This window comes from Gymnogyps californianus, chromosome 4 (genome assembly GCF_018139145.2).
Source record: "Gymnogyps californianus isolate 813 chromosome 4, ASM1813914v2, whole genome shotgun sequence".
NCBI lineage: Eukaryota > Metazoa > Chordata > Aves > Accipitriformes > Cathartidae > Gymnogyps > Gymnogyps californianus.
In genome coordinates this window covers 65661673-65687640 of record NC_059474.1, presented here as the reverse complement: position 1 = coordinate 65687640, position 25968 = coordinate 65661673, and the positions used below count along the sequence as shown (strand labels likewise).

At 42.7% G+C, this 25968-nt stretch overlaps 1 protein-coding gene across 2 annotated transcripts in view; it reads right to left on the bottom strand.

Annotated features, from left to right (window-relative positions):
- AFF1 (ALF transcription elongation factor 1) overlaps window positions 1–25968 on the bottom strand; it is a 120430-nt gene that overhangs the window by 32138 nt on the left and 62324 nt on the right. For both annotated transcript variants that reach the window (XM_050895324.1, XM_050895325.1), the window contains one exon: window positions 2210–2254. In XM_050895324.1, coding sequence (XP_050751281.1) covers window positions 2210–2254 — 45 coding nt within the window. The remainder of the gene's footprint in view (window positions 1–2209; window positions 2255–25968) is intronic.

Genomic DNA, 25968 nt, shown 5'->3' with positions numbered 1-25968 from the left:
AAGATGTCTTCGATGCAGAGCTCCGGGACGTGGTTTCAAACCAAAGAAAGAGACCGCCCAATGTGCTATGTCTTTAGGAATCCTTCTGCCCTGTTCCCCTGCCCTTACTCTCACCCACCATCACCATCAGGTACCAGCTTCTTGGGCTCAGCTATGGTCCAGGTGAAAGGAGAGCACAAACACCATGGCCATGGGATAGGGCTCAGCAGGCGAGATCAACCTCCAACCTGCCTCTTCTGGCACCACAGCTGGGCCCAGACAAGCGTGCTAAAGCCTTGGCTTGCACTGCAGCGAACACGCATGTAAAGCCTAGTACAGACAAGGATCTTTGTTTTGAACATACACTAAAATACTTTAATAGGGGTTAATCTAGACGAGGCTGTTGGGGAAGATGGGGCTCAGAAATTCAGAACCACCTTGTTGAAATCATACAAGACAAACTTTTCTTGGCTCTTGATCCTCAAGTTTTAAATCCTGAAGAGCATAATAGTCGCTCCAAGAAGTAAGTGAATTCATATGGCCTGCCACCCTCTCTGCCTTTCCAAGAATAGTTACCTCAGGATTTCCCCCCCAGCCCAACATCACCTCTGTACTCAAGGTGTGCACCCACCATCCCCATCCAGAGTGGCTGTCATCACAACCGTTCCCTGCCAACTTCCCGAAGAAAGCAGCATGCAGAGTAACACAATACTGGCACTTTGCTCAGCTCAGAAAGTTAGGAATTATGTTCATGCTGAAAGCATCTCATGACAAGCATGCACCACACGCATTTTGCTCAGGGGCTTAAAAGAAATTAATGAGAAACGTGTCAGTGCAAAGTACATTTTTGTACTTTTGGCACCAAATAGACTGAAGTGTGAAAATCTCTATTGTGTCGTAATTTACAAGTGCTATTTTTTCATCAAGGCACAAATATGAAAGTTCAGTAGTGTCCCTAGTTTTCTTATCTATTAGAAATAACATGAAATGCAAAGATTTACAGGGAATGAAATCACATTGCTACCTTTGGCTCCATAAGCAGGGATCAGAGCAATCTACAGGGGTTTCCGTGCAAGAACTAGAAGCAGCCTACAACTAACCTGGGTAACTATTTGATTGCATTGTTACCACCCTTGCCTTATTCTTTCTCCCCTCCCACTGTTCAGTTCATTGCTCACTTCACTCACTAGCTTTGCAATCTTTCAATAGATGATAAACTCCTCAATATACTGCACTACACCTCTTCATGTATTTGTACATGCTTCCCTGTGGTTGCTACAAAAATAGTGTTATGCATTACTAACAGGCAAGAAAACAGGATGTCTTGTGAAACATGAAAGGATGCAGTACTTCCAGGCGGAGTACTCATACTGCAACACCAACCAGCACACAGCAGCTATAGTGACCACCTGTGCACAACTACCTTTCAGCTAAGACACTGCCCCAACAACAGCTTCTTGAGAGCAATAAAGGCATCAGGATTTTGCACCTTGAAGCAACGGTGAGGAAAGCGAATCGCAGAAACCAAACACCTCCGTTAGGACTTCAGTGTCTCAGAATAGTATTTGACATCAAGGAACTGTCTTCTCAGTATCAGCATGACCGGCTTGCAGATCACAGTGCATTTTCACACCATCCACAGTGAATGGGTGACACGTACTCAGACCCAGCTACTGGGAGCCTGTGCACTGCTCACAGAGCCAGCTCTGACACAAGGTTACAGAGACAGTTTTGCATCAGAGCTGGCTTTAGCTTTGCATGAATGGACTAGAATTACAGTGACGGAGGAGCAGCCCAGCAGCAGTGCCGTGCGCAGGCAGGTTGGAAGGATGCAGGTCCATGCTCCCATTCAGAGCCACGCTGCTACAGCAGGCAGCACGGACAGGAGGCAGCATGTCCAGCGCCTTTGGAGGAAGTGCGCTTAGTAATGGCAACCCCCTGACTTAAAGGAGCACCTCTGGCTGTTTCAGATGACTCGTCAGTCTTGCTCTTGGACTGCACCAGGCTGTATTATACTTACACACCAATAGAAAGACTGGTCTTACAACTCCAGCTGTATCCAAGGCTAACTTTTATCTTTACTTCTCCACAGTGTACCCCAAAACACACTTCTAGTGATTGCAACATCCGCTGACAGAACAGAAGCAGAGCTATATTTTTTCCCCACACACTACTTTAATGTGTGCAAAATATAAGCAAACACAGAGATCTATTATTTAAGAGCACCTACCTTCAAAATTTCTTCAATGGAGTGGACATCACTGGGGAAGGTTTGCTACAACAAAAAAAAAAAAAAAAAAAGAGGGAAGCAGCATGAGTTTCTTTTGTTTTTACCAACTGACATGAGACAAACAGATGCACTCATCAAACATTTGCTTACCAACAGTTCTATAAATTTCATGGAAGTCCATTAATAATAAAATGCTATTAAGAATTACAAGCCCCATCAGAAGAGCAGTTAATAATGCACTTCTACAAAGCCTGTTGTTTTCAAGTCTTTAGTAGAAGATATATCCTAATAAAGATGAGATGGAAGGAAAGTGAAACAGAGCTCATTAAACAATCGTGCTCGTTCAGCTGACAGGATTCTCCTTGTTTCATGACTTGTGTTCTTCTATGTACCCATGTATACTCAGCAGAAAAAGAAGCCAGTATAAAACCCTAAGCCTGGAGAAGGCAAAGTAAAGGTGGTTTTAAGTGGAGGAATCATGCACCAGGCCACTGAATGGCAGCTCTTGGACTCAAGGACACATCAGCTGCCATTAAAGAAATAGAAAAGCAATACAATTGTAACTTGTGCAGTTCACAATAAAACCTTGAACGTACCACCGGGTATGAGGAACATGGTGATTTCTGGAAAAGCCTGCAGACGACCTGGATCTGGATCGAGGGACTGCCCCTGTACCTCCCCCACCCATTTCACTGGAGCCCAGGCAGTGACCACCACATGCCCGCCTGGCAGTGGCCAGGGCTCCCCAATGCAAGCGTGGTGAGGACTTCTGAAGGCAAGCCAGCTCCCTGGTGGTGCCCTGGCACTCCACCAACGCCACCTGAAGGGGACCAGGAAACAGCCACGGCAGCGCCTGCAGCTGCCTTCAACCAGGCCCAGGCATGACGAAGCTCTGGGGAAGAGTACAAAGCAAAAGCAATGCTAACATTTGCCAGTTATATAACAAACAGCAGACATTGCAGCTTGTGCAAACACATAAATCTGCTTTTAATGTATCAGCAAAACCACTTAGCAGCTCCTGGCAGGACACTCCCCTGCAAACACGCGACACCACACATCGGCAGCGTGGGTACTGCTGGACAAGGCAGGGGCTGGGACAAGCACAGCGAATGCCTCCTGCTCCCCAGGCACGTGGGGACGAGGGTAACCACACAGCCAGGGCGAGCGGCGATGCCCCCTGACAGAGCCCACCTGCCCCACGCCCAGGCAGTGCGCAGTGGGAGAGGAGGCAGCAGCAGTGCCCTCCTTCCAGTGCCACCGGCAGGCATTAGGCGCTGAGGATGCTCCACAGCAGGACCTGTGCTGCTTCCACACACTGACCCGCTGCCTGGCCACAGGGAACACCACTTCACTTCAACAAATCAGCTTCTCATCTACTCGCAAGGCATGTGTTTTGAAAGTACCTGTCATTTACACATCCTTTCCTAACTGATATCATTAAAGGAAATTGAAATGAAAAACAACCAAAGAGCTGAGTAGTTACAATGAGCAAAGTGCATCCAAGACCAGCTTCTTGCCTATAAACAAGAGATTCAATGGAAACGTCCAGTGATTGGTGTAATTGCTGGAAGGGAAAGGCCAGGAAGACATTCCTCGTGTTAAAGGAAGAGGGCAGTGAGCTACAGTGCCTGATCAGAAGGATCTTCCCCGGACCAAAGTAAATAGCAAAGCAAGCAAACACTTTAATAAAGTCAAAAAGTGTTGTCCTTAGCACTCTCACAGAAAGGTCACTCATCTGTTTCCTGTATGCTGCACTATTTACATTGGAGGGAGAAGAGGAGATCAGGAATCTCTTTTCCCTGCAGCCTCATTTATCTGTGTCTACATAAGGCTCTGATCGAGGCAGTCCTCATTTGACAAAGATTTGACTTTTCTTCAGAAAATCACGCACGGATAACTGCTTCTGACCTTACTCACCCGGAGACAAACAGAAGCTAAGGCACAGCCAGATGAGTCACATGAATGAAAGCAAGGGGCTGGGATCTAGCAAGGCTTGCAGAAGCACCCCTCAGCAGGCAGGAGGAGGGGAGAGGGAGAGCAAACAGCAGGAAACTTCTACCACGTGGCAAGAGATCGGGATGCTTCATAACTCACGGTGCCAAAAAGGGATCCCTCTTTTCCTCTCTTTCTTCCCAGCAAGCTTAACGTGGTAGCTCAATCACCTAATTTACTTGTTAATTTAAGAAGTGGTGAACAGCAGACATAGAAACTTGCATCTTGCTGTACAGAAAAGCAGTATTCAACTAGCAGATTGCTTCAGAAAGCTCCTGAGATATCCCATGAGAGCACCACAGTAAAAACCCTTCCCACAAAACAGATAAGGAATCAAGATCCTACCTGGACAAAGTATTCAAAAACTCTCTCTACAATGGATCGATTGCAACAAATCAAAATCAGCTCGCTTCTCCCATTCCCGAAACTTAAGTTTTATGAGGTGATAACTGATGACACAAGTGGAATTCAATTAACCTGAGAATCAAAGAATATCTGCAACAGCCAGTCTGGACCTCTCTTATCCTTGCCAAACAACTCACATCCCTTCCTGAAGTTCTTTCAGATAAGCCTGAAGAAGCTTTGAAATTGATACAGGTTTACATACAATGAGTATTTATAGTGCAATTGTCAGGAGGATTTATTGTAACCCCGAAGGGCACTGTTCAGTGACTGTCTGCTGTTCTTCACAGGTCTGGTGGCTTAGCAGAAACCACTTTCTTCTTTGTGGCACAAAATTTAAAGGAAAGCAAACACACGACACGGAACAAGTACTGCAGAAGTCTGCATCGGCAGCACAAGGACCTCTACTTTTGTTTTTTTAAGACACAAGGTTTAAGTACATGCCCCCAAAATATGCGCAGCTCTGGAGATACAGAACATAAGGTATCAGGGATGCTCAGGATTGCTTTCATCTTTGGCTAACAGTTTACTCCCAGAGCCAACAAGTTAGGACATGCTAGGAAGACCATGCCCCTGCTGGAGACTCTCCCTGAAGAGCATGGGTTTTCAGGCATCTTTAATCTCTGTTCTGCTATCATGCTGCACCCTAAGACTGAAAAACTGAACGACACTTTCACCAGCAGTAAAATGTGCAATGGGCAAACAAAACTGCTGCCCACAAATGGACTTGCAACACCCGTATCAAATACATGGTGAAACATTTGCTCTAGAGATTAAAATCACAGACTGTTCAGGACATGCACAGAAAATTTGTTTTCAGTGCCAAAACCACAACAAACTGGTCAGAGCCATTTGACTGCACCGGGAAACCCTCCTGTCTCTCAGGTAGGACTGTGACTGTCATTGCTACCACGAGTCTGCAGCCCATCGCAGTCCCTGTGCCCCAAACCCACTGGCCCTAGAAAGGGTGGGCATGCACCCTTTCACTCTGTCCCAGCTGCAGTGTCCAAGGACTCCTTATCTTTTAGAAAGCGATGCATCCAGCGCCTGAAGGAGCTGGGCTTTTCTGCATGCTGAGTAATTTTTTGCCCATTTTTTTTTTTCCTTCAAGTCACATCTCGGCTGTGTTTCAGCCTGTAAACTACCATTAAACCACAATTACCACCCAGCAGCAAGGGCTGTCCTTGCCAGTTTTAACAGAAGAGTTTAGCAAAAAGGAGAAATACGACATTGCTCGACGAATAGTTAAAAAGCCATAAAGCCAAAGAAATCACTGAAATGAGATCAGCTCCACTGAGGACTGTGGGTGTAGAAGATCAAATATTACATGCTGCTGTCTATCCCTGCTAGCAGTTTCACAGCCTTTACGGGGAACACTGTAACATACTCCCCACAGACAACTCGATTTAAGCCCTGTGCAAATTTGCTGGCTGACACTGACATCTGCACAATCTCCAGCTAGGATTTCCTCATACCACATTCATACTCACTGTCAGTTTGGGAATGACGCAGACGCCTCTGAGTGCCACTCACAAAATGTTTTGATGGACGAGGTCAAGCGCAATCACAGGACATCCAGAACCGTTGGGTTGCTGGGGTTTTGTTTTGGTTTTGCTTTTTAATGCCAACGTTCCCATCCGAACTGATGCTGTGCTTCACTAACAGCCACCCCCCTCAGCAATAATACTAATTTATGTTCCAAAACATCTGGTTTTGCTCAAGCAAAGACCCAGTGATCTCGCAGCCTCCAAAAAGGTCTGCAGGGCAGCATGCTTCTCCATTTACCATCTCCCCCAGCAGAAGGCACCGCCAGAGCCAGACACGCACATCCAGCCACAAGCACATACTCACATCTGACCCAAGACTCTAGCCCAGTTCCTCTACTGATGCAGGCCCACAGACTCTGGAGAGGTTAAATAAATGGATGTAACTTGGAATGAAATCTTGTGCAGAAAGACAGAAAACTACTTTAACAGAGCAGGCAGAAGAAACTGCCACCTTTGTAATTTGCAGTGCTTATCCACAAAAATCCCAGGGAACAGCTAGACACAGACTGTGTAACATGGTTCATGCCTGTTACGTGACCGATAATTTAAGGGACAAATTTAAAATTATACTCATATGGTAACATATGATGGGAGCAGAATCTGGACTGATGAATTTCCATAATGAGTTTTGCAAGGCTAATTTAACAGATTACTTCCTTACTTGCAAGCTTACAAAGCAAAGAGAAAGGTTTAAAAAGGTCATCAAGACAAAATCAAGTATCTCTTTGATGAGGATTCACAGACTTAATTGGCATAACAGACATGTCACAATGTCAAGGATAAGTTTGGTTTTAAGGTTTTTGGAACAAAAAGCTGGATAAACATAAAGCCAAAGCCATTAAATAAATTTTGACTACAGAAAAATGCAGAGACTACCATTAATATGACTTTTAAGCCTCTTAGTTACTAAAGAACAAGCAACACGCTATTAAAATAGTGAGATACCGCCACATTCTCTCCTTTTTATAATTTTTGCAATATACACATTTTTCCAATTCACCAACCTGCACAACTGGCTGATGAAGGCCAAGTAATATTTTGCAAAGACATATCATCTCAAGGTTAATGAGAGACAGTGCTACAAGGCAATATACCTGAAGTACCGTTAAGTATAGCTGAAGTTGTCTGAAAAGGACTTCACTCAAACCTTTCGGTTCAACATAACTTCAACATAATAGCTCACACCAGCATGACCTAAATCCCACATCCACTCTCTCCCCTTGGTAGTTGCATAAAATCACCCACTTCCTTTTTCCTCACTACTAGTGACCTCAGCCAAGAAGAAATCTCTACGCAGCAACCTGTGAAAGTTTAAATAAAATAAGAGGTACCACATATTTTCAGGGGTTTTGTTTTGAGTCAGGTTTTTTTGTCAAAGAAGTTGTGCACTTTCATTTAGCATCTACTGTACGTACATCACTTTGGAAACCTCCGATATATGCAAGTGCATTGCCCAGATGATGATGTGGGGAAGGACATGCAATTCAGAGTCATTTCAGACAGCACTGCTATACGTGTTTTCCTTCTGGGAAAATGCAGTTGAGGAAGTTACTTCAGAGAAATTAATTGATGAATTCCTACAGATTCCAGCAACTCCCTTTCTGCTCACTTACATGCACACAGCACAACATAATAATGTATCCAGAAAGCCAATGTATGGTTACAGAAAGCAAAAATGTATATAAATACCACATGCTTGGGTGATAAATTTTAATGCAGTTTCTTTACCAGAGTAATAAAGACATTAATGCTTTCACTTCATCAGAGCATAAACAACTCAGAGGCTAGAGACCTGCAGGAATTACCATCTACATGATAACCTGCTGCAGCTGACCAGATAAAGAGTATTTTGCTTTGCTCTGTAGCATCGTGCTTCCCCTGAGGAAGTTAAATGTTTGTCTCCTGTACCATAATGCATTCAATCACATGAAAAGTAGCTTTCTTTATGCTAAAGGAGGTGAAAAGAAGCAGAATTAACAGTTAAAGCATCTATTAGAAATTTGGCTGTGAAAGATTGTGTGATCCCGTCCCCATATGTACCAGGGTAGCACACGATCTGCTAATTTGACTATGCAAGGGATTTACCCTTGCCATTAAAAGTCAAAAAACCCAGCCACTGAAGGATTCAGTACTACTTCGATCCTGAGCTGAAAAGGACTTCAGGATTGGGGACAATATAATTTCAAACATCTACACAAACATAAGAAGCCCTAGAAGTTATATGAGGAACTAGCCTGCCATTACTACCGCAGGCTTGCAAAAATGCACAGGTGCACATACTCGCAAAAGAAGAGAGGGAGCTCCTAATTTAGAAAAAATTTAAAATCTGCACAGGCACTCAATTCAAGCTGCATAGCAACTGTGTGACGAAACTCTCAGAAATATCTCCAAGTCCTCTCTTCACAAGCAATTCCAAAAAACCATGCACTTTCACGAGCACAAAGCTCTCCTCATGCCCCAAGCCTTGCAGTTAGACACGCTAAAGAGAGATGAACAAGGAAATCGGGATAAGAAGAATCACCCAAAACCAGACTAAACTGCTTGAGGAACCACCTGGTACACAAATGAGATGCCCCACTGGCTATGATAATATGTGGGCCAGACACCCAACCATCAACCAGAAGCAGTGCGGTGCCCCAGCCAGGGAGTAACACAAGAAAGGGACAGCATCAACCCTCTGGGCGCTGCGCTCTTTTCTTCCTGACACAGTAACACCCGCTAGACTGGCACAGCAGGAGGGACCAGCAGCCTGCTCCTCGGTCTCAGTGTGATGGCTAGAGGGGGAAGGGGAAAACGAGAGAGACGTTGAAAGGATCCTTGCAAAAGCCCAGCTTTCTCCTCTCTGGCACAACGCAGTCAACACTGGCCAAAGCTGGGAAACTAAAAAACCGGGCATCTTTTTCAAAACAAGGCTTTGCCATAGATACTAGAAGGAATAAGCAGTGCTTTTTTTGGTAATGAAGATGGGGTTGAAGATTTTATACGGTTGCTTCTTTTTTTAAAAGGTATTCCATCAAAAATTACAGCACACATTTTTATCCCACTCTGCCCCACGTGCCAAATGGAGCTGAAGGACTATACAGCTCTCATGTGTGGAAGTGGGGGGCTGAAGCTTTCTCCCTGGTTTTTAAATAGCTTGCCTTGTCAGGAGGCTGTGGCAGAATAGTTTCAAGCAGGCTGTCAAAAAAATTGTCTCCTAGAGAGATCTGGCCATGCATTATTTCAGAAGTCACCGAGTGGCACCGCTGAGATGTGTGGGCTCAAACAAGGCCAGCGGCAGTAACAGCGTATAGATTGTGCAAAGATGAGGACAGGAGATCTGGAAGCAGATATTAACTGGAACGGATATGGGTTGCCTTTCAGGCAAGCATTAAGGTGTTGCAGACCTTTCTGTTCCTTCTCATCTCAGTAATTTCCACCCGGCTGCTTATTTCTGCTTATTTGCATGCCTCTGCTGTCACAGCCCATTCAGAGCTGCCCCTCTGACATCCTGCGCACAGCCAAGCCCCGTGCTTCTCTGTCTCCTTCATCTCAGGTGAAACTGGCGCCTGTAGATACCCAGGTGGCGTAGGTGAAGAACAGCTACAGCATGCACGCGTTTCATATGCTGCCTGGTATCTCCTCCTAATCGAAATGGATTTGCAATGTGTGTGTGTAGCTCAAGTATGCCAGCTATTGCTCTTTGCCTGATTTCAGACTAAATTATTAGCGCCGAGAAAACCCAAGTGAGCAGTGCACCAAGGATGAGAAAAGCCAATTACGAGTTCCATGCCCTTCATTGTGTTGTCAGTTTTCTTTGTTTCCTAATGAGAGCTTTGCCACTGCAACTATCAGCAGATAGTCACCTGTTCATGCTAAAAAAAAAGTTCACATTTACAGCTGCTTCCCATTTAATACTACATTTTAATATAAATATTTAGTTTTAAATTTATTTTTTCATGTCAACTGCACAGGCTTATGCCACTTGAATGCAATGAAGATCACAAAACTGCATATGCGTGAAGGGTTAGTTTGAAAACCACAGGCAGAACAAAATTAGACCAAAACCTACCATCCTGTCCTCACTTCACCCACATGTGCTTAACCAGCTCAGAGCAGGAGGAGATCTTGCACATTAGATGGACTCTCCTACTCACACACAAGTCATGCTAGGGATAGCACGCTAACTTACTCTTCAAAGCAACTTCCCACCTGCATTTTCATGTAGTTAAAAATCCACCCTCTCCATACTATAGATAGATGGGGGATGCACACACACACACAGAGCACGTTTCCAAAATGAGCCAGCCAACAAAAGAGACAATATGTATTTTAACCAAGCCTCTACTAATCTTGATTATGGATGCAATAATGTTCTGCCATGTATTGAAAAAAGCTGCCAAAATTTGAAGCTCGAATTACCTTGTTGATCAAAATGAACACATAAACACACAAATTCATAACGGTTTTCACACGCTATCTTGAGGAACACCAGACACCAAGCAGATTCTCTGCCAAGTATGTTTAAATGTTCCGTATCACAAAACAGATTAAAATACATGTATGATACAAAGACAGGTCAAATGATCTGAAACCTGGCTTACTCCATTCACCTTTTTTTAGAGGATGTGGTGACAGAGCTGCTTTCAGGGAGATCTGAAGCAACAATTCCTAGTTATGTATTCAAGAAAGCATTTATCAGAACAAATATGAAGACTGTGCGAATACATTTGTGATTAAAATCATTTCTCGTCAGACAGGCACCCTCCTGCGAGCCAACTATGAGCATGGGTGGTCGTTAAGCATGTTTTTAAAAGATGTTTGTATTTTGCTGCAGACACAGTCCACTTGTTCAACAGATCTCTTTCTTTCACGCACTTACTGCTTCCAAACAGTGTCTGATGCATGGGGAACACTTTCTTAAGAGGGCAAACAAAACATTTTTCCAACTCAACCACCTAAAGGTTTATTTTGCAGATAGACAGGTTCCCTAACAATCCTTCAAACAGTATCCACTCAATTTGACAAAATTTTCTTACCATGAATAACGACTGTTAAGATATGCTAAAAGAAAAAACAAGTGGGGGCAGGGGGGGAACAGAAATGCAAACCAAGACTAATTAGATAGCAATGCTAACAACATTATCATGTCTGTGAGCTTTACATTTTGATTCGTCTTGTATGATCTCAGCCAGCATTAAGCATGACCCTTACAGTAAACAATATTTGTTTTAGCAGTAATGAATCTCAGATAGAAGATACAAAAGCAAGTGCTATAAGTAATCCCACCTAAAACAGCAGCCTTGAGGCAAAAAATCAGCCCCGCGAGTCTTTTGGGCAGGTGAGCGAGTCAGCCACCAGCAGAGTCACCGAAAGCAGGACTCTGCTTTTGAACTTTTTGCCTCGAGTGGGAGCCAGAGAGGAGAAGAGAAGACGAAGCAAAAATAACTTTGAAGCAGAAACAGCTCTGAGGCTCAAGGGTGAGGTTTGACAGCACAAGGAAGGCAATGCAGGCCTCTGTGACTGCCAGTACAAGTGATTGCATGGTCCCTGGCCACATGCACCCCTCTGCCACCCTTCCCTTCCCCTGGCACTGGCCTGAACCGGCACTGAGACAGTCCAGGACTTAATCTGGCATACAATCATTCCCTTTCTGTTGATTCACCTCCTTTGATCACCTGGCCACAGCACCAGATGAATACCAGAAGTGGTGCAGCTGAGGGGGAAGGAGAGTGCATTCCCAAAAATGCTCAGCACATCTGGAGGGAGCAAAGGTCTTAATTTTACACAGCTTCCAATGTTTGGTAAACCCTTTGGATCCAGAGCCAACCACCTACGGTCAAAATTATCTCCGGAAGCACACAGTTCGCAGCTTAACCCTGCTCCTACAGTGGTAAAACTCCCATGAACTGCAGCGGAAAAAAGTGTTATAATCCTTTGCATTTTACAAATCTGAAATGCCTCTTATATTGCACCTGATACTTGCATAACTTGAAAACAGTAATTTGTAAAACTTTATGAACTGTGTATTTTAGATTTTCAAAGAGACACAAAGAAAACCTCCCATGCAATCAATGTATGTTTTGCTACCAGCAAATTTCCTTTCCCTTAGAAAGCACACAAATAGGTAAGACTGTGTCATGATGGTCCATTTTCTCTCATGCACTAACCTAGTCCAAGGCACTGTTTTTGCCTCAGTACTCAGCATGGATCAGGGGGGGTTTAATTGCTTGTAGCTAAACAGACTGGAAACAAAAGAAAGTGATGACTTGCTTTTGAAGTGCAGGACATGCTGGTGAAACTTATGAACCTCAACAGCTCTCTGGGGCATAAAACCACATTTTTGTTTCCAACCCACAGGTTTTATCAGCATCCACCCCTTCTAATATAGTGCAACTTGTTCAGATCTGGCACCACCAACCACTTAGGTGAACCTGATTTCACGTACCGAGGGAGAAACCAAACAGCTATTGTCTGCTACCATGCCAACTTTCCCTGTCCGTAGGTGGGTTCCCCAGCTTGTGAGAGCAACCTGAAGTCAAAAGCGAATCTTGCACTGATGTCACCGGTGGAGGATCAAGATCAGTAAAGAGCCCACACACAGGGAGCAGAGATTTTTAAGCCAGCTGGCTCCTCTTCACAGCGCTGCGGGGCTGCAGAGCCCACAGCGCTGGGAACAGTACAGAACAAGCCCCAGGCGCTCTGCAGGGCTTCACTAACCACAGCTCAGAGCAGCAGCATCCCAGCTGCACAGCAAGCAGCTCTGCCAAGCGAGCCGCAAAGCAGTCTGCAGGGAAGGCACAGCCAGCACTCAGGATAGCAGAGGAGTTTCTCTACTGCATTCCTGCCCCATCTGCAACACTGCAGGGATTCAGGAGAGGAGAAGCCCATTCAAAGGGCACATGGTTAACCCAAAACACACATACGTAAAAGTCAAAATTATTCAGATATTACACCTGCATTTGTAAACCTGTGTGTTTTTGCAAGAATATATGAAGGGAAAACATTGCTATCGCAGAGGCTGCAGTAAAAAAGACCCCTACAAACCACAGGAGAACTGACTACACAGGGGAAACAGTGACACTGATGAAGAGCAAACAAAAGCAGCAAAATTGTGCCAAATAAGAGAGGCGCAGGCAGGTAGTTAATACAAGATTTTCTTCCGATTTCTTTCAGGTTCAGGAATTGTAGGGGTTGTTTTTTTTGTATGAACTTTAAAAAAGAAACAAACAAAAAAGTATTAGCATTTTTAAAAGGAAAAATATGGAATTTGAGCTCAAACTTACTGAGTAAGCCTTTGCACTGTTGTCTCTGAGCTTTGGATCAAGTCAATAACAAATCACATAAAAGAGTGTGCGAAGACTTTGAAACAAGTTGTATTTTAAGGATGAGACCATCCCTTCCCTGACTTCAGTGTGGGAATACTTGCATACATTTAGGCTTCCCTTGGTGCTATTTTTGTATTAAGCTCAAAAAAGTTTATTTCAGAAACTTACAATAAAAAGGGACTTTTATTATCTAGTTGTGAAATCTTTGTTGATATCATTTGTTTAAAATCTCAAATTGTACAGAGCTAAATATGTCCTTAATAACTGGCTTCATAAATTATAGCTACAGATTTTAAAGGCCATTTTGTTATGCAGAATACTGCCTAATGTTTCATTACTGCTGTAAAATAATGCACAGATACTATTTGGCAGCAGACTCCCTGTAACAGCAGCTTGAGCTGTTCTAGGAAATTCAGGAAGCTGCTGTCAGAGAACAACAAACCGTTGAGAAGGGAAGGCAATTTTCTCAGCAGGTTGCCTAAGACTAGGATTAATTTTCACAGGAGGTTAAAAATTACTGCAAGACACATCATTTTTAGCACAGAAGAAGAAAGCTCACCTCATTTCAACAAAAACACGACAACCACAACAAAAAAGACATGAGAAGGTAGAAGAGAGAGGGACAAAAAGAGGAAATCAAACACACAGAAAACTGAAATAGAAAACCAATTTTATAAAAACCTTGTTGTCAGACTATCTTTGTGAAAAGAGAAGAAACTTGATTCTAGTGCAGTACTAACAAGGCACCACACACTGCAGCAGCTGTAAAAAATACATGTTTAGGGATGCACTTGTTCGAGTTTTGGTCTAGCTTCAGGTAGCCAGCTGAGTGGGTTTAGTGATGAAGGATGAGCAGAAACAAGCAACACATCCTATGTCTCCCCTCTCACCAACTTAGTTCTTGAACATAATGGAGCAAGACTGGAATAATTCCAGCAAATCAAAGCAAAGCTAAAGTAGATCTGCTTGCCATTGCTTACAGCATCAAGTTTCACTTCTGTATTTCATGAAAAACAAAAACCATGTTATACTTTTTGCTTTATGCACACTAAAACAACGCCGGGGCACCACAGAAATGTACAGAGGGGCTCTGCCTCATCCAGTGAGACAAAATCTTCAAAATTACATTATAAATGTATTTGTTTTCACATTTGTGTTTATGCTGCTTGCTTGTTTTTGACACACAAGACTTCATCGTAGACTACAAATCCAATCCACCAGTCTCAAAGTCCATGGGAGCCTTCTAAAATAATTTCTCTGGGTGCTCTTTCAGGTCCTCTGTGGGCACCACTGTTTAACCAGCAGTTTGCATGTAGCCAAGTCCCCTGTGGACAGTTTCACAAGCTAACTTAACCCATTTGAGTCCACTCCTCTCCTTTCCAAGGCAACGCCTAAGTTATTCCACCGAAACAATGCCACACCACCAGGCACTCTCCTGCTTCTGCCCCATCGTCAACCCAGCAGCCCAGCTCACAAGAGAAGACAGCAACTCCGGCCTACCACCGCCCTCATCGCAGGTTTGAAAACAAATCAAACCATTTCCATGAACTTCTACTCTTGCTTTCTTCAGCTGACACTGAATGATCCTGGCAATTTAAGCATTTTACATCAAAATGCTCAGTAAACAATGGTTGTACTGTCGTGTTCCTGCGTGGGCGCCTGGAGGAAATAAAACATTCTTTAAAGATTTTACACGCTTTTCTAACTCTGAGATGGATTATTTTGCTCAATCTAAAAATAAATGCATGGGCCTCCTTGTGTTCAAACAGCATAAGAAAAAAAAATCGCTATTTTGTCTTTCTTTGTCTGAAGGAGCAAAGGGTTTTGTGTTCTGGGGGAACAGACCGTTGATATGTTTTAATAAAGGATTCTTTAAAAATCTTGAGTTGATGAAAGCAATTCGTGCATCTCTTGTTAGCTTTCATCTAATAATAATATAATTGAAATCCAACCAAACTAAACGTGAAAATTAAGTGCAGCATCACCTGCATACAGCCACGTAGACCAGAACTCCAGCCAAGGCTGATTATTTCAGTAGTAAATTGCTTTACATAAAAAACCTCTGCACAAAAGCACCTCCCCATTGTAACTACCATCTGTATAGCACCTCTCAATAATCTAATTTTGACCCCTTGATCCTGCAAAACTTTCTTACCTACCATCCCCTTAAAGTCTGTCCAGTAAATAATTTTTAATACTGCTTAACATGAATCTGTAAGTATCGTGTCCATAACAGGCTGAGTCTGTGTCCTCTTGTTCCCTTCAGAACAAACACAAGGTGTCTTTCAATGTAAGTGTTAAAGGTATGAAAAGCATTTCAGTAAGAGCAGCAAGCCATGATTTCAGGTATTTTCTTATTTCCAACACCACCTCATCACAGTTTATGCTATTAGATATACTTTTTACAGTATTTTGAGTAGCCTGACTCCTAGCCTACTCCAGAAAAAAGCTGGTCACTGCAGCTGATACAGAAAAAGCTGTAGAAATAGCAGAACTAAACAGAACTCATGTCACAGGAGATTTTTGTTGATAATATCTATCAGATGAATAAATAAAATAAATCTGTACTCTGCTGACACAACTATACATATGAATTTTTGCTAATATAAAATAGGCACAGGAAAGGAGCAGGGCAGGAGGGGAAATGACAGCTTTGATACTATTATTCTGGGGGCTGGATGGGAAAACAGCACAGACTTGGTTGAAAGATGATGATTTTTAACATTTTTCCAAAGAAAAACAGCATGAAATCATGCATTAGGGTGCCTCAATGTTATCTACAAAATTTAATACATGATCATTAGTAGAAATGTTGTATCAAGGCTAACACATATATATGCGTAAGTAATATATCAACTATAGCAAAGCTATTTGAAAAACACAAAGTGCCATAATTAAATAAATATGCAGCACAAGTTAGGAAATTCAAATGATGGGGTATATATTTTAAAGGTTTCAAGTTTCTCAGAAGCTCTAGCTTTACTTCCTAAAGAGATTTAACCATTTAAGGGTCCATGTTTTGCTGAAGGTCAGCAGGAATTAGGCTCTTAGAAGCAAATAGCGTTTTGCAAATAAATTCTATTCACTTAGATCCGAGCCGAGCATAGCTAGGTTTTGGTTCTTTTTTTTTTAAAAAAAAAAAAAAAAAAAAAATCTGTGCAATGAGATACTTGTTAACAATACGAGTGAGTACAAAGGATGCACTTTGGTTCTCAAATCAACTGCTTTAACCAAAAAAATCTAGCAACACTTGAAAACCTACACATGCTTCCCAAATTTCCACTCTTCCCCATCCCATTCTTGACCACTACTAGATATCTTACAGACGCTCAGTGCCAGTATCACAAAACCCTGGGTGTTCATACTGGAAGTAACTTCGAATCACATAGAACTACAGTCTTCAAGCAGGCTGACTTCTGATGTCAACCATAACTTTTGCACTAGTATGGTTTCGCTTCCATGGAAACAGTAATGTAGTAGGCATTATTTTATTACAGCTAGTATACTTCATTTCCAAATCCCCTAATGTGAGCTTGAGAAATTATTTGATGGTAAATCCTGATCTTCATTTGAGTTCAACGAAAAGGTAAGAAAACAGTAACTACATTTGTTAAGCCCATTAAGGAAATTGGGTTTTTTAGTGGTGAGAGGTGTCCTGTGGTTCTAGGGATCACCTCAGATAATTAACTGCTGCTGTCTCTCAGAAGTTTTTTCCCTCTCCAAACACCACTTTCCCCTTGGAAAACAAGCAGAGTTAGATTTATGACGGCAGTGGTGACACTTGGTGCACTTCCCCTTAATGACTCAGTAAATAAGACTTGGAGATGCAGGCTCTCGCACTGTTTTAATACTTAACAGGACTGCTTTTCTGAACCGAGACCTTTTACTTGTCCATCTGTTTTGAAGAGCAGTACCCCATGCCACCTCTCTGCATTGCCACCACTGCAAATAAAAATGTGGAAAACAAAGGAATTGAAGAGGCAGGCTGGAGCCTGGAGCAGCATCACCAGTCCCAGGCCAGCACCTGGCACAGCTCTGTGCTGCTGCCTGGGACAGGCCACACAACTTGGGGGCGAGCTGGAAGGCATCAGCCACCAGCACTGGTGCATCAACAGAGAAGGCAAGCGGGAGGGAAGTGAATAAAGGGATGCTTGTTAGTGGGTCCAAGGATAGTATTCCCAAAGGAAAAAAAGAAGAAAATGCAGGTGTTGAGAGGACAGGAGTTTTATCTCTCTCCTTAAGAAAGCAAAGTCCTTAACTGAGAAAGAGCCTAGGTGCTATTTTTAAACCTTAACGGAAATTTAAGAAATATTTTAAATGCTTCCAAACCAAGGAACTTAACCTGTGGGAAAAAAATAGCAGGATATCCTTTTGCTTGTAAAGGCAACTTTCGCCATTGTTTTACAACTGACCTAAATGCAAACAGAATACTTCTAGATTTGATGTTTTGGGGTTGGGACAGCAAAGTGCCTTGTTATTATTATTAAGTCATGCGTATGCAGATGAAAGCTATCCTCCCCGAGATGAGTATTGGACAAGTCTCTTGGAAAGCTCCTCTGTCTTGCCATAGAAGACTGGAAGCCACAGCAGGTCCTGTCCACCAGGACTGAACACGCACACAGACATTTTCATCCTCTCTTCAGCAAGCAGCTTTGCAAACTCAGTGTAAAGCCCACAGCACACTCAGCTTGTTTGTCAGGTGGGTACAGAGGCCAGGGCTGGACACAGCCTTCTAGTACCTGCTCTGCTCGTGCTGTGCCTCGAACAACAGGTCTACAATTAATATTTAAAATCCATATGTAGAAGATACTTGCCTCTGTTATGATTCAAAATGTAAGCTTCCTTAAAAGACATCTTTATCATCCCCTAAACTCTGCATTAAAGACTGCAGACGATGTTTCCCAAGTCCCAGAAATTCTTTACGGCCAGGCTTATGTGCTGCAGAGCTGTCACATACAATTTTTATCCGCAGCTAAGTGAAGCAGGAGGTGCTGAGCTTACGTACCTGGCTGGCATTTGAGAAGTGATCGCTCTAAGTCAGGTGTATTAGGAAGGCTACGGGCCATCAGCCTCCCAGGCTTACATAGCTGTCAGAAAACAAAGCGATGCTGAGAGGACAGGAGAGGGTCAGTTCACTGTTTCTCTCCCTGTCTGTCTAATCTGGAGGGAAGAAGTGACTTTTTTGCTTATTTAACATACCATCTGAATGGCTTATAATTAAAATCCAACCAAGGGGAGATGGTTACAAGAATTACCAAGACACCAGCCAACCTCTGCCTAAGGAAAAGCCTTTTGCATCTTTCCCTGAAGCAGCTTTTGGGGACAGCAAACTAGAGAAGACTTAATTACTTGTGGCTCTCATCCACTATGTTCATTTCCAGATTTTCTGTATTACTGTTTCACTGCCTATACTTTCCTTCATACATAATTGCTCATATGATGGGAATATTTGTGTGAAAAGTTCCCATGAACCAGTGGCAAAATACTCAAACCATTTGAAATACTTCAGGGATGTGAGCAGGCATGTTAATAATTTGTAGTCATACGATGGATCAGGCTCAACACCTTTGTGTACTGCAATTTGTTCTTTCTGTCCTCTCAGGCAAAGTCTCTACGTCGAGATAGTTTCACATGCAATCCCCAAACAACCTCCTGCAAGCTGGACAACAAGCATTTCCCTACGTGCGCACCACAGAAGGCTGTGGACTATAGGACTCCGAGGAAATGTCTAAGGAAAGGGTAGGACATACCCAAGGGGTTACTGCTACCATAGCAAACAGAAAAATAAATACCACACTGCTTCTCTTCTTGCTTTCATTATGGAAACATGCGTAGTATTACTGTGGTAACATGAACGCTGTATTGGCAGATGGGAAGGAATGGAGCTGACCCTGCTCTGCAGTACAGCAAACCAAGGAGTCAAGGGAAGTCAGCCTGTCCTCTGCATCAATAAAGCGCAGATGGTATTCTTTCAGCACATCCAGCCAAGGATTAACAAAGCAAAACTGCAAATAGACAAGCAACATAACAGCCAAGAGCACCTTTAGTAAAATGCTTGCTTCAAGTGAAAACATGCAGGTTGAAAATACTGCACCTTTCACCTTTAGTGAACAGATGGAGTCCAACCAAGTCTGAATGACAACTTAGTCTGAACAGCAATGAGCTGACAGGCTGATGAAAGAAACCAAAATATTCCTTGTATAAAGAGGAGTAGTTTGGCAGGATCCAAATCTGACGTGACTTTGTCTCTTGTTACATGAATTCACCCTCCATCTTCCAAAACCTATAGCATTCTTCATAAGCCACTGCTATTCAAAATGCAATGTGCATAAGGCATATTTAAAAAAACTAGTGTTCTTATGCCATGTTAAAAAAAAAAAAAGTACAAGCTTCAAAAGAAATATATACCACAGCGTTAATAAGGAATCATTCCACACATTGTTTATTTTACAATAGACTTAAAATGTGCAGTCACCCTGCCAGTGTGTTCATTCTAGAGACACACAAAAATACTTGTAAATACATATGGCAGTTAGCCTTAAAAATCGTGGGGAAGTGCTCAGTCAAAATTTTCTGCATTTCTGTGGGTTTCATCCCTAAACTTTAGGAATTTCTCCCTGTGGGGGTGCTTTGTTTATTGAATTCAATAGTGCATTAAAACAAATATTTGAATTTAGGCTCTGATTCAAGAGGAATAAGTTCTCTCAAAATTCTGCTAGTACAGAAACTTAATTTTCTCAACATCTTTCAAGAAAAGGAAAAAGTAAGTATTGCTATGTTGTCGCTATTCTTTCTAAATTCAAGCAGTGAAAGAGTAAAAGAGATCTGAAAACTTTAAGTTGTTTTTAATGGACACATTCTTCTTTTGACTTAATGAAGCTTAATAAGCCAGCCAATAATATTTCTGACTGTGGCATAATCTAAGCTATACAGCAATGTATTGAATAGCAATAGTCACTATTTATCTTGAAAGGAAAGTGCACATCTGGATAAGTCACCCAAACTGGACTTTCTGTAAGTAATGGGAGTTTAGGTGAAGTTTCATTTTTTTACTAATATTGAAGGTGACTAACCAGTTAAAAATTAGTCCACAAGTCCAGTACTATTGAGCGCTATTTCCTTAGCAGCCAAGACAAACATCACACTTTTTCCTTCCTCCTTTGATTCAAGAAAAGCTCCATCTTAAGAATAGGCAGAAAGGCCAAAGTGATTAAATTCAGTATCCCAGAGAAGCAGGACTCATAGAAAGCAGTAATGCCTTTTATTAGATGAAGGTAGCTGCGGGGAAGGGAGGGGGCAGAGGACACTTTCCAGCATCAAGCCCTTGCCAGGTCTGAAACAAACACTAAGTCATGTCCATGGGCAGCTGCAGTTTGTTTTCCATGTGGTTGGGTATATGCAAAGGCAGCTGGGTTGACGGCAGAGCCTCTCTGGGAAATGCACCCAGACCTTTTGCTCGGAGCAGGATGGACTGCCAAGATCATGTCTTGCACTATTTGCTACACCTGACTGCATGCAAAAAGAGCACCTCAATATCTAATGACATTTATGAACCGTTTGACCAACTGAAAAATTTGGCAAGAAAATGTAACATTGCTAACGCAGTTTAGAAAGAGAAATTAGCATGTTGAAAAGCAGGAGATCAAAAAGGTAGGCATATCACCTTTTCCAACTGGGAATTAAAATATTCTTCTGCTTAAAACAATTAAGCACTAATTTATTGTCTAAGTAATAAATGCTCATCGTTATGATGATGAAAACTGGCAGCTAAAGCTTGGGAGGGAGGGGGATATTAAAGATAATTCAGACAGTAATACTGTTAGACATCAGGGAAAATGAAAAATTAGACCTGAAACTTCGACGCATAGAATAACCACACAAGGAAACAAATAAGAGAGGCATAACTGATAGAAAACAGACTACGCTGAGTGGTATGCCAAGGCAAAAATACCACTACTTTCTGAATGTCATTTCAAAAATTAACATATTGGTATAGTCAAGCTTTGGAAACGGTACAGCAGGTCAGAGACGTTGAAATTCAGGATGGGTGTATCACTGGTCTAGCACCAGCCATCAACTTCAGAAGCAGCCAGTGCTGGAGACTGCAGAGGTCAGGTCCCCATACACAGGGCTGCTCACAGAGAGCTGGACCCCCACTCTGAGCCCATCCCTGCCAAGGATGCGAGAGCTGTGCTTTAGCCAATATCACTGCCCCTAAGGTGGCAGTGGTTACACAATGCCTTCTTCAGTGAGCTCTGGTAATCTCATGCCCTACTAGGTAACACTGGGACTCACTTCTGCGATATAGGACTATACCAGCTGCCCTCTCAAGTTACTCATCATCAAAACAGCAGGAAAACTTTTCTCCCCTTAATACTCATGCTCATTGAAAACCAGAGAGCTGACCAATACTTCAGCATAGCAACTTCTTGCTGCAGCACCTGTATGGGGCAAGAGCACTGCAATCACAACAAAGCCCAAGAAGCAAGAGCAGTACCACCAGATTCGTCATAACATGCATCACTGTGCTGATGCAGACAATGCCTATGGAGCATCCTTAAGCTGCAAAATGCCACGTCCACTGTGGTTCACTGATACCCAGTAAAAATCCCATGAAGTAAGAAATAAAACACAAAGCACGTGCTAATCATTTCCCTTCACTCAAACAATGCAAAGAATCAGATCAAAGACCAGAAGGTGCTCAAAATAGCCTTAGGAGATTATTAATGAGATGCCTAATGTAGGAAGACGAATCTGTGTTTTATTCCTGAAAGTACATCTCTTGAACAAGACACCAGAGGTATACTGCCAAAATAATTCAGAGGCTTGAAACAGGCAAATTCACTCTCTGAGGAAACATCTCCAGTGGCATTCAGGACTACCAGAAGAACGACCTCCAGCCTGGCAGTTAGCTATGAAGTGCTACTTGGCCAGGGAGGAGCGCAACTATACACAGGTGTTTTAAAACTTGCCTCATTTATAAGCTCTTTCATCCTTCAGTAACTGGAGAAGTTAACTTGATTTACGTGAGGCAGCCTGCAATTACAAGACTCACTGAAAACAGCCCCCTTTCCCCGCCAGCCCATCCTTCAGCGACCTGCTCCCAGCCAGACACGAAAGCTGGACCCAGGCAAGGCCCCCCCCCGACTTTACGGGGCTCGGTCACCTGCCCGGGGTTTCACCTCCTCCCACTGAAGCCAGTGCCTGACATCACCCTGGCAGAGGTGGCTTAGTGCCGAGCCACATCTGTGTGGTGCACTTACCTCCGTGAACATGTCTTACTGCCTTCCTACATGGCAGGGGAGATTTCCTGTTTTCATACATTCCCTTGTCAGCCCTAATCAGTGTCAATAGGTTATGGTGTCTTTTGTGCTGGCGGCGTCAGCCCTGACAGGAAAGAACTTTTAATCTCTTCCCTCGCACCGAGCCATGAGAAGCTGTGAGCGCTCCCAGGCATAACTCCCTTGGCTCCTCTCCGAAAAACGCTCTCTCAAGCACACGGTTGCTTAGCAATATTTGCCTTCCCCCTGTACGGTTCAAATTGGCAACATCTGTCCCTTTGGCACTTTCCACTTGTGCAAGAAACAGTGCGGAGAGTTTCAAAAATCTACAAACAGGTTGGTGGAGGACGTTTTGTGTGAGCTATTAGAGCTGCTTTGGCATTTTATTGCTGGTTTGCTTCCAGCCTGGATAAAACATGTGGCTTCTTCCAAAGGAGAGGCACACAAGGGAAAAAAGTCTTTTGCATCCAGTGGGACTCACCTATTACATCAAATACAACAAGTAGCTTTTTCTGTTTACATTACACCTGCATGCTATGGCTTGGTTTAGAAAAAAAAAAAACCAAACCAAAACACAGCACTGCCATACAATTCTCCCCTGTCCACTGGGATTGACTTCTATTTCTCCTAAGATACTGCATGCACATCAAGTGAGAGAAAACAAGAGAAGCCAAAATCTGTTTATGTGTTTAAAAATGCAAAAGCTGTATGCAATCCTGACCTCATAGCCAGAAGTGCTCTGTCAAACCCCCAAACTGCTTGTGTTTATGAAACCACCCCAAGGAGTGGCGATCAGGGACAGTGCCTCTGCATGTACCTGCAATACAGCTGCTACAGCAAATGAGGGGAAAAAAGAAGTTAATGTAAAAGCATAAAAGGTACCAACTGCTTTCACTCCTGAGAGCCAAAAAGGGCCACGGAGAAGACTCAAGTAAAAGGATCCATCTTTGGGCACTTGGTATTACAACAAGCAGCAGAGAATCCTGTAGTTAACCTTTCTCTGGCTGCAATTCATTTCACCTCGCACTTACCACAATGCCTAAGTGTTATGAGAAAGGCCTTGGACTGCACAGCTTTGGATATTTACATGCAAGTTATTAGGGATGTTTACTGGGAATGATATAGCTCAGTTTCAGCCCTTATAATGAAGTTGAGGTTTTCTTTTTTTTTTTTTTTTAAATTTTTCTTATACAAAACAGAGTCAGAAAAATAAAATGGAGTTGATCAGACTAAGTGCTATTACAACAAGCCTGAGTATTAAAGTATCATTAAATATACATATGAAGAAACTACAAAAATAAAGTTTTGCCAAGTGATTTAAAAAAAAGGTAATTAAAACCCCCAATCCTCCTAGAAACACATACAATCCATCCTCTTACAAAGATGTAGGTGAACACCCTTAATGTCTTCCAAAGTGCCAACCACTACGCCCAGTAAGAGCATAGTGGTGGAATCAAAGTTCAGTTTCTTCTAAGCAAATGACTCCTGTCGTGTTTAAGAGTGAGTGCCATCCCAGATCTAGGGATTTTATGCCACAATATAAACCCCAATGACAAATTCCATCCTGGTTGTTAACAGGTGCTTATAATGGGAAGACTGATGAATGGCTAGCTAACTGTATATTGTGAAAAGCTGACATATACTTTAAGCTACAGAAAAATAACTTCAGGACCTGCCACCATGTTCAACCCCCCTCATCTTGCACACTGCACCCTTCCCACTGCCCCCGGCTTGGTACAGCATGCAAGGGGGTAGGAGAAAAAACACTGGGAAAACCCAATGCAACATAAATGCAGGAGGAGAGGAGGTAAAGAGGTGAAGGAATTGTGATTTGTGGTCTCCAGTGATCTGTTTATGCTTTTTTTGCCTATTTCATTTTACTTTAACAGAAGGTAAGATACTGCAGCTTTGAGGCTCCATTGAAGCGTGCAGTTTTCCGTAAAGGTTTCCAAAATATGCCCCAACCAACGCAGTCTGGGTTGCAGAGGACCGATGGATTAAGTGAGTCGTGTCCAGGACAGAAAAATTTTCTATTTCAAACTCGAAAGGAATTCTTAAATAAATCACAAATCATTTTTAAACAAACCTTAGACATACCTCACATTTAAACAGGTATCAGGTCAGAAATAAAGCTACTCCTCAGCTTTTCATTTTAACAAGCTTATCGCCCCAGGCTAAAAGAAAATTGTCTGTTGGTGCTGCCTAACATCAAGTACAACATGGATTTTCAAAAGACCGCGGGTTTGTGGGTTTTGGTTTTTTTGTTGTTGTTTTTTTTTTTCCCAGAATTACATCTAAAATTAAAAAAAAAGAAAACCAAAAACTTTTTATACCTCTTACAATCAAAGACCTTACAACTGCAGGATGATGGAGTCTGGAGACCAGGCAGAGAAAGTGTTGAAGCCACCACAGTCACCTCCTCCCCCTCCTCCTCTGAGATAAATGTCTGGCTTTACTTTTGAAACTGGCAGCGATAAGCTGTCAGTGGCTGTGTTTTGTTTTGAGCTCATTAACATGCATGTCGCCTGCCACCTCTCCCTGCCTTCAGTGCTTGCTTTGAAGTTGCCTTGTTGGAAGGTTTGGCTGTCATCTGCTCTTAGCCTTCTCCTCAGGCTTTCCAGATCACTTTTCTTGTTTATTAGTCATAATATTGGGCAGTAACAATCATTATATTAGCAGTATGAAATGCTTCTTGTAATGTTTCTGCTGCTAATCACAACCTCCTTGAATTTCGTTCGTGATGTGCACCCACAAGCAAGGAATCCAAGTTCTATTTTCACTAGCTGTTTCTCCCCCACAACAATTCCCTCTCTGAGATGCCACTACATGAGTACATATTACTCTGTTCGGACAACAGTTTTGCATACCAGCAGTCACCACTGGAGATCCATATAAACAATAACCAAAGATAAGGTTGACACAAAGTTTTCTTGTTTCCACACAGATTTTTAGCAGGACTGTCAGGCAATTACTACAAATTATTACTATCCACACAAGGTTTGAAAACAACCACTTCAGCTTAACAAAACAGTTAAAACCAACCAACCAAACAATCCCTTCCTGACACCCCATCCCAAACCAGTAACGCTGATGCAATTGCAGTGCCCACCTGACAGTCGGGGAACACTGTTTCCATCCCCAAACTACTGTGTTTGGGTTTTTTTAAAATAAATATTTTTCTGCAGTCTGCTCCCTTCATTGAATTTTGCTTTCCTTAAGTTGCTATTGAA